This window comes from Rhamphochromis sp. 'chilingali' (genome assembly GCF_963969265.1).
Source record: "Rhamphochromis sp. 'chilingali' genome assembly, chromosome: 7".
In the NCBI taxonomy this organism is placed as follows: Eukaryota; Metazoa; Chordata; class Actinopteri; order Cichliformes; family Cichlidae; genus Rhamphochromis; species Rhamphochromis sp. 'chilingali'.
In genome coordinates this window covers 34545523-34555329 of record NC_137934.1, presented here as the reverse complement: position 1 = coordinate 34555329, position 9807 = coordinate 34545523, and the positions used below count along the sequence as shown (strand labels likewise).

Sequence of the window (9807 nt, the reverse complement as noted above, 5' to 3'; positions counted from 1 at the left end):
TATTGTAATGTATTCCCCTGTATTGTTTTGACATTTTATCTTATTTGCTTGATCTTTTTCTTAGACTTATCAATTAAGTGGCACATCACATGAAACATTTATGCAGTTTTCACAGTTTTCATTTATTTTCCTTTTGAAGAAACCTACTTCAGTTTTTTGAAAGCCACTTGGACACCAGCAGTTCCCCCGAGTGCTGCGGCCTCTAGGGACCAGCTTTCTTTGATATGACCTTCCTTTTGTTCTTTGTGAGCTTTCTTTGATACACATGGGGTCACCATGGCTGATGCTTTTTATCTCACATAGATGTGTATAATCACTTGATGCACAGTGCATCATTTTACGGCCTTATTCTGAAATGAATTCAATTCATTTTTTACCTCAACCCTTTTCACACAAAAGCCCATAATGACAAAGTGAAAAAATTGCTTGAAATTCTCGCAAATTTATTAAAAATAAAAAACTGAAATATAACATTTACACAAGTATTTATAAACTGAGCTCAGTTGTAGACACCCTACAAGCTTGGCACGTCTATTTTTGGCCAATTTCTCCTACGCAGAACCTCTCGAGCTACATCAGGTTGGATAGGGAGCATCAATGCACAGACATTTCCAAAGATCTTCAGTTAGATTCAAATCTGGCTGGTCCACTCAAGAACATTCACAGAGTGGTCTTAAAGTCACTCCTTTGTTATCTGGGCTGTGTGCTTAGGGCTGTTGTCCTGTTGGAAGATGACCCTTTACCAGAGCCCAAGTTCCAGAATGCTCTGGAGCAGGTTATCATCAAGGATGTTTCTGTACATACATCTTTCCCTCAGCCCTCACTGGTCTCTGAGTTCCTGCTCCCAAAAACATCCCCACAGCACGATGCTGCCACCACCATGCTTCACTGTAGGGATGGTATTGGCCAGGTGATGTGTGGTGCCTTGTTTCCTTGAGATGTGATGTTTGGCATTCAAGCCAAAGAGTTCAATTTTTGTTTCATCACACCAGAGAATTTCGTTTCTTATGGTCTGAGAGTCCTTCAGGTGCCTTTTGGCAAACTCCAGGTGGGATGTCGTGTGCTTTTTGCTGAGGAGTGGCTTCCGTCTGCCCACTCTACCATACAGGCCTGATTAGCCGAGTGCTGCAGAAACTGTTGTCCTGCTGGAAGGTTCTCCTCTCCACCAGACAATGTTGGAGCTGTCAGAGTGACCATCATGTTCTCAGTCACCCTTCTATCATGTTTGTTCAGTATGGTCGGTTGACCATCTCTGGGGAAAAGTCCAAATGATTCCTAACATTTTTACAGATGATGGAGGTCAGTCACTGTATTTGTTGGGAACTTTACAATACTGCATATATTTTTCTGCGCCTTTCCCCAGATCTGTGCCTTGATACAATGCTAGCTTGGAAATCTGCGGCCCATTCCTTGGATTTTATGGCTTGGTTTGGGCTCTGACATGCACTGTCAGCTATGGTACTTATTAGGGGTGCAACGATACACAAAATTCACGGTTCGGTTCGGTTCGATACTTTGGTGTCACGGTTCGATATTTTTTCGATACAAAAAAATGTTCATGCATTTTTAATTTGTCATTTATTAAAATTATAAATATATATTTTAACTCAAAAGTACAGTTTTTAAATTTAACCCTCACCCTTGTGCGTGTTTTTTATTTTGACAGCGAATGCGCACCTGCGGACCACTTATGTGCAGCCCTGGTTATTTAGCTCATCATATCGCAGCCACAGAAATTCTTTTGTCCATGAAACCATAAAGCTGCACTTTCTTTTTGCCTTATAGTCTGATTTGTCATAACTTCTCCGTTTTGTGGTAAGCTTTTCTTTGGCTGTCACTTCTTCACCCTGACCTGTCTTATTTGGCTCAGCAGAACTGAAATGCTTTTACACGCTCACTCACATAAGCTCAGCGATTCTCTGCGCGATCAACCTCTCACATGTTTAAGCTGCGGGAGATTTCACTTGTCATGTTTGCATAGTAAGCTAACAATTAATAAGACGATGTCAGAGGAATTGGTGCACAAATTATCATCACTCACAGATCAGTGCTGTCGCTCTCTATACACAGTTCGCACGATTGCAAAGTGAAAGCAAAAAAACAAGCGCAAATTCAAACGCGACTTCAATATGTCACATATTGACAGTGGCTCACCGATGCCAATGACATAATTACCCAGCTACATTTCTGAAAGAATGCAAAAGCATTGACATATATTTTTCCTACAATAGCCCGACGGGCAGGGAAGAGAAAGATTTTGGTAGCCCGACTGAAAAAAATCGCTAGCTCCAGGACGTCGGGCTAGCGATATTGCAAGCCCTGTATCTGATTGAGGAATCACTCATCTTTGGAAAAGAGAGTTTATTACAGAGAAATGGCTCTTTCCAAAATAAAAGCTATACTATCCGCTTCTTCTGGGCTATATTCTCAGCAGCATAAGGAGAATCATGTGCTAACAGCTGTCTAAATGACTCGGCTAAAGTTAGTAGCATGCTTGCTTTTTTTTGTCTGCTTCCACTTGTCTTTGCACTAGGATGATGTCGGCGTAAATGTGCAGTCATATTCGTTGTGTTCCCACTAGTGCTTTCAGGTTAATCTCGTTGAAATGACCTTAACACCACAACACGGCAAATCTCCGTTAACGAGCTACCGCCGATCGCTCCGTGCATGGGGCTAGACGGCCAACACGTTAACGAGCTAACTGCGCTAACACACTAGTTCACACCAATGTAATTGAGCATTGCATGGCACATCCAACATACTGTTTTACTTTAGTCCATGACTCGCTTACCTTCAGGGTCATACGTCACATGAAAACCAAAATAATTCCAAACGCCAGATCTGAATGAGGTTCAATTTGCCTGTTGCAAGTAGAGCTTAACTTCTGTCTCGCTAGCTTGCCCTGCGCTCTTCCTTCTGACTATGCTGTCTGTGTTGAGCGCTCAGTGGATCTGCGCTCGACAGTGCAGCCTAGGCGGAGTAGTCGAACACAGATTCACTGAGCGCTCAACACAGACAGCATCGTCAGAAGGAAAATTGATAAAATAAATTACAAATGTTGTATTGTTCGATACATATGCGTACCGAACCGAAAGCACTGTATCGAACGGTTCAATATCGATACGAATATCGTTGCACCCCTAGTACTTATATAGACAGCTGTGTGGCTTTCCAAACCATCTCCAATACACTGATTTTATCACAGGTGGATTTCAGTCAAATTGTAAAAACATGTGTCAAGTGATCGTTGGAAACAGGATGCACCTGAGCTCAATTTTGAGTGTCATGGTAAAAGTTGTGACTTATGTACATCTTATATTTTTGTTTTTTAATAAATGTAAAGTGATTTATTGCTTATTGATGTATTGTGCATAGTCAAATGTCAATTATTGTCAAATATTTCACTATTTTGGGAACAACATGTCTTTTAAAAGGTGCTGATGGACTGAAAAATATGTTTATGACTTACTGTAACACATTTGTCCACTGTTGCTGAGCTCCAGATTGCTGCTTATTGACACGACAAAATGTTAGATCATCACAATGTCTGCTGCAGTCCTACATTTTTGTTATTAAATATTTGATTTTCCTATGTTGGGCTCAGGTGGCTCTTACCAGTAGCTTTATCATCTGATCTTTTGGCCCTTTATGAGCTCACAACTACAATCTCCTGACTGAGCACATCTGGCTTTGTCTAAATCTAGAATCAAGACCAAAGATGACTGGCCCTTTCCCATCTGAAACGCTGAGACTAAGACATGGCATGGAAAAAAAAATCTACTTATATTTTGAATTTTTGAATATCTATCTATCTATCTATCTATCTATCTATCTATCTATCTATCTATCTATCTATCTATCTATCTATCTATCTATCTATCTATCTATCTGAGAGAGAGAGAGATTTTTAAGAGAATTTAAAAATTGTCATTGTCAGCTGATGCAGAGACAACAAAGATGTCAAATGACCAAGAAATTCCAAAATTACCCCGGGTGTAATTGCAGAGCGCCTCCAGTAGGGAGCAGGCTTTTCATAGCATTTTAGCAGAGTGTGTGGTACCCATGCAGACAAGGAGCTCTTTTCAAACTGAGCGCTAAATCAGAGGAAGGAGGCGCTCCAGCTTTCATTTAAATCATGCACTATTCGTGACAACTCATTGGCAAATGCAACAGCATTTACTGATGTTGACATCATAATAAAATATACGAAACCATATTAATTCTCAAAAATATGACAATGAGATTAATTTCCCCTCGTTAAACCAATGTTAAAACACTTATCTACACATTTACTCAACCCTTACTGAGAGGGAATATTTTTGCATTAAATTTTTTTTAATTTTAGATTATTCTGATTTAGAGTCAGAAATGATAAATGAGCCTAACATCAAGAGAACCATTAAATCATTGAATTATTTTTATGAATAAATGTGAATATGAAGATGACTCCTTGGTAATATGAAAATGTCATTCTTCTTGTTTCACTCTCTCAGCCTACTCTCCCGGAGGCGCGTGCGCAATTAGCCCATATTGTAGAAGTCTGGTGAAACATAACAGCTTCCACATGCACCACTAACTGCACGTGACCTTATTGTATATTTTATATTAAATCCACCACCTAACCCATCTATATGTTAGAATTTACTAATGAAAGGCGTCGGACATTTATGCTAAAAAACATATTTTCCGGACATAAACTGAGATCTTGCGCCGAGCGGCAAGATGCTCAAGATGATCAGGCAAGTTGCCAAAATCTCTCCTGAAAGATGAGAACAGCTTGGAAGGTGGGCAGGGCAGGGCAGGTATAGGCGTTTATAGGGAAACGCTTTTGCTGTAGATTGGGCTTCCCCGAAATCTTTGCGGATGAGTCCCGCGCCAGGAGCTCGGCATTGTGGCCCGGTCTCCTCTCTGCTTCTTCTTGGAAACGGCGTCAGAGAGCAGCTGAGCAAAGGCTTAACATTTCAAACGTCTGGCGGTAGGCTGTAAAGTTTCCACCCCGAAAACAGTGTCATGCGGCAGTAGCAGTAGGGTTGGTGCAGGACACCTCGGCACATGCCTTGGTGCTGTAGGAATGAGTTTTCTGTAAAGCTTTGCGCACAGCCACTCCAAACCAGGGGCCTCGTTTTTTTTCTCTCTCTCTTTTTTGTTTGCTCGTTTAGGAAGGAGCTGTTCTGTTTCTGTTTACGTGTAATTATCCTGATTGAATTGTTACATATATATTGGAAGATTTCTATTTAAACACCATCCTGTTGAAACTGAGCTGCATTGTATTGTGCCTCGAGAATCCTGTTTAACCATTTGCGTAAAGGTTAACTCAGTCAAGCACCAGGAAAGCAGATTCGCAGCGGAACTCCCTCAGTATTAGTCATAGATGTCCGCTCAGCTGGGAGGAGGCCTGCAGCCGGAGACCACAGTAAAACTTGAGGAACTAAAATCTGAAGAAGTTTTTGATGCGACAAGGCCTGACGGATGTCCCCGGGATAGAGGAGAAAATAAAGTGGTTCTGTTCCCGGAGGGACAGCAGCAGCAGCCCCAGATGAAGCCGCGCAAGATGACTCGCAGTCCAAAATGCGCCCGCTGTCGAAACCACGGCGTCGTTTCTTGTCTGAAAGGCCACAAACGCTTTTGCCGCTGGAGGGACTGCCGCTGTGCCTGCTGCCTGCTGGTGGTGGAGCGCCAGCGCGTCATGGCGGCGCAGGTCGCTCTCAGACGGCAGCAGGCTGCGGAGGTGAGACGAGCACAGGGGCAGGTCAGTGAAAGAAGAAAGATAGGGGGGCAACCAAAAACAAATAAAACAAACAAACAAAAACGTATCCATGGCATCCTGTAGATGATTATTATGGAGCAAGTACGCACAGTGTATGGTTGATGAAAGGGCAAAATCAGTAGGAAAGCTCCCCAAAAATTGGTTCTGATCGTCTGGACTAGAAAAGCTGAGGATGAGTCTGAGGCAGTGAGGGTGACAACACGTTTTAATATCACCTTTGGATAAGCGTCCCTGTATCTGTTTCTATAGAAACACAAGGGGCATATAATACATTTTATTAAGTCGTTTAGAAAAAAAAACAGTTCACAGTCTGTGTTGTAGAGATAGCACTACTGCTTACTTTTTCACTCGATACAATAATTATATATCGAGCAAGGGACAACTTTTTAAAATCTCGATGAACGTGCAGAACTATATCTTTTATATTTTAAATGCTTACATTGTTTTCATGTAACAGCATTTATATGCTCAAATTTGAAACATTTAAGCCCTGTTTTGTTTCTAATTTGAATGAGTGGTTTGAGCTTTAAAGAGAGAGCGTCAAGTGCTCATTAGGATGACAGAAAAGAAATATAAGAAACCAGCTCAGTGGGTTATATCACAAATAAAAAGAAAAGTGCAGAAATGAAAAGAAGCAAATGAGGTAATATAATGATAATAATAATAAAATCCCATAGAATAATGAGTGCCTTACTTTGCTAATTTGGCATTTATAGGGAAAATTATGTTGATTTTATTACTGCAGACAAAATTCTAAATCCTCCTTAAAAAAATCAGTTTAAACTAATTATATACATATGGTATATTAATGGATTTTATAAATAGCAGCTATAGATACAACTGGGTACTTGAGTGCTTCTTTGCGCAAAATAGCATACCAATTCCACATAGTTAGCAATCCTAGTAATAGCAGTAATGCTGGAGTTAAAAGGGCAAATTCTCTCTGTCTTTAGTTTTAATCCCAGAGATTCTCCTTGCCTCTTACATCATGTACTATTTTCCTTTAATTACCTTGTGAACGTCTGACTGTAAGATAATTGTGTCCAAATGTCTTATTCCCGTTCATATGTTTCTCTCAGGGCAAGAAGGGGGTCAGGTGTGCAGCTCCACTGCGGAGAACGGCATATCAGTGTTACACCAGAGCGGCCGAGTCGAGCATCGTGGCCAAGAGCATCCTGCAGGGTGAAGTTTAATTAGCGTCTCCTTTATCGCGTCTTGCTTTATTCCCAGCTTTTCATGTTCTGTACATGAATGAATCTTTACGTGTAGACAACTTCTGCTTTTGATTTAATGATATTTAGGTTCATGCAACATCATAAATTAAGCTTTCCATGGAGCATATCATCATTCACCTGCTCTGTGCTGACATGGTAAAGCTTTTGAACGTCCTGTCAAAGCTGGAAGAGAAATAAAATTGTGCAGACGTAGTTTCCCTGTAGGTTTCCTCCATCTTTAACCAGTAGAAACTCAATTTTAACTCTAACTGGCATTGTGGGAAACAGCTTTTTCCCCCAAATAAATGTATATTTGTCCCCAAATGGTGACAGTGACCTTCTCAGTGACATTTGCAGCCCCTGTGTAGAAACGTGTAATTGCATTAGCATTTGCAGGTCCTTTTGTAGTCAGTGTGCCACGGGTATTCCTTCTTAGTTTGGCTAGACACACTTCATTTATCCAAACAAACCCCCCATCATCGAGACGTCACTATTTCATAACAACAGGCCATTATTGTAATACACTGTGTGCATTATTACCTGCTGGCTTGCAGTCAAGACTTGCTGGAGGCTTTGTCTTCTTTATAGCCCTCTCTGTCTTCCCTGCGCTCTCAGTAAAGCAACAGTGACGCGGCTAACCAACTGCATTATTAAAATAATAAACAACAAAGTGCTCAGACATAAACACAGCAATTAATTGGTCGGAACAATATCATTATCCATAAATTGACTGCATAAACAAATGTGTAATGGCAATATGTGGCTTTGCTCCCACGTTCAGGGATCAAACCTGCTGTGCCTCCAGAGGACGACACCCCTTGCTGGTCGAAGCAGACGCAACGTGACCAAACACACTTTATGTGCCCCTCCATCAGCGCCCGGATGAGGAAGAGACGAGCGTTTGCAGACAAAGAGCTGGAAAATGTGATGCTGGAGCATGAACTGAGACAGAGGGAGCTGCAGAACGACCTTTTCCCCCCCTCGGCCCTCCTTCCTATGCTTCACCCTCCACCCTTGCCCATCTCCCCTGGTCTCCACTGCTGCCCACCCAGCAAGGATCCCACAACTGAAGGGCAATCTAGCTATGTGCCCCTGTGCAGATACAAGCCCTTTTATGAGTGTGACTTCCAGCTTTATCAGTTTTTTCCCCTGAAGAGCAGGTACTCCACAGGAAATGACTATAATGACTTCTTGTTATGTCAGAGCTCCCAGCAAAGCAGGCAGGAGAAGGAGGTGCAGAATGGATGGAAAGACAGCGAGAAGACAAAACAAGCAGAGGTCATTCCTTCGACATTCATACAAAGACTCCGAAATGATGGCAAGGCCATGTCATGTGCTATTCCTGTCAAATCCCCTCCAAAACGAGCAGAAATAATGGACTCAAATGGCTCTTCAACAGTCACACTTGCTATTTCTGCATCAGATCAGAGTGTCCTGGGTCAGCCAGACATCAGCGCACCCAGCAGGACTTTTGATCCCAGACCTTTGACAGCTAAGAGCTGGAGCTCAGACACTCCTGCCGCCCAGGCAGCTCCTCATGCCGACTCTGTTAAGAGCCCTCACGGCGGCTCAATCAGGACTCCGGCTGTGAGGCCATTACCTTTTTCTGTAGAGGCTTTGCTGAGGGCCTGACAGACAACTGCAAGCAGAGTATAGTGCATACTTTATTATGCACAACCCAACCTGAACTGTCTGAATATAATTACAAAAATTGATTTTATGGTACAGGTTTGGAAACGCTATTCTGTAAAGTGCCAAAAGTGAGAGATTTTTTTTAAAAACTATTTCTATAGAGTAAAATCACAGTGTTTGTGTTTTTTATTTCCATGAAAAGTTATTTTACTATATTTTATCTATTGAAAAAAGTAAAGCTAAAAGATATGTATATGTGCTACAATACCATATTTGTATTTCCATTCTGGGCTAATTACATCTTGCACCATGCATACTTTGAAAAAGTGTATTCTTTTTTTATCATCCCATGTCAGTAGTGCCATAAAAATCTACTGAACCACTCTGTCTGGACTGTCTTTCATCAGTCACGCTTTATTGTCTTTATCCTCGGAAGAAATACACAATACAGACATAAAACAAAGCCAATGAAAAACTCAAGTGCTTGTTGAACTTGTGCCCATTCCTTACTCGATGCTCTGATTTTTAACTTGCAGTGCAGATGTCCCTGGCTGATTTCTCTGGTGCTCTCACAGGGCTGTTTAGGGTCTAAACAAGGTGCTGCTGCTCAGAAATAGAGCACCAGGTGAAGCTGGTTGTTTGTCAAGGAGACAGTTAAAGCACAAAGACTTTCATAAACAGCTTAATATTTATCTACTCCTTTTTTTTCACCAAAGACTAAATGCAATGTGCTTTAAATATTTATCAGCATTTGATAAGCTTTGTAGTTCTTCAGATGAAATACATGTTGCCATTCTGACATTATGACTGTATAAATATTGATCACACAGCACGCGGTTCAATATTTCACACAGTATCATTTCATCACACCAGCAGACTGATGGGATATGGGAAATGCTCACCAAAAGGTTGACTGGGAGGCTGCCAGTGTTGCCTAGGCGACATTGTTCTTTATTGTATGCTGAGCCTGACGCCAGCCGAGTTTGTTTGAACACGCATTTGATCTATATCCGGTTTTTACTTCTTTCTCTTCTCCAGTTTTTTTTTGTTCTGCTCTGTAATCTCGCAGAGATGGAGGTCAGATACTTTTGACAACCCGGGACCTTGTGGCGTCAACACAGCGGTGATAGTGCAGAGCCTTTGTTTGCGAGAGTCTACCAGCATATCGGAGTGCCTCTCTCCCCCGTGTCTTTT

General features: G+C 41.6%; 1 protein-coding gene across 2 annotated transcripts; it reads left to right on the top strand.

Annotated features, from left to right (window-relative positions):
- The first annotated feature begins 422 nt into the window (after positions 1-422).
- dmrt2b (doublesex and mab-3 related transcription factor 2b) lies at positions 423-8982 on the top strand. 2 transcript variants are annotated; one of them, XM_080887956.1, is made up of 3 exons: positions 423-5728; positions 6847-6949; positions 7763-8982. In XM_080887956.1, the coding sequence occupies exons 1-3, from the start codon at positions 5372-5374 to the stop codon at positions 8611-8613; spliced, it is 1311 nt and encodes a 436-aa protein (XP_080744082.1). In that variant the 5' UTR covers positions 423-5371; the 3' UTR covers positions 8614-8982. The 2 variants fall into 2 exon arrangements, with proteins under 2 accessions (XP_080744082.1, XP_080744081.1); XM_080887955.1 differs by having other exon boundaries at positions 423-5749.
- The last annotated feature ends 825 nt before the right edge of the window (positions 8983-9807 follow it).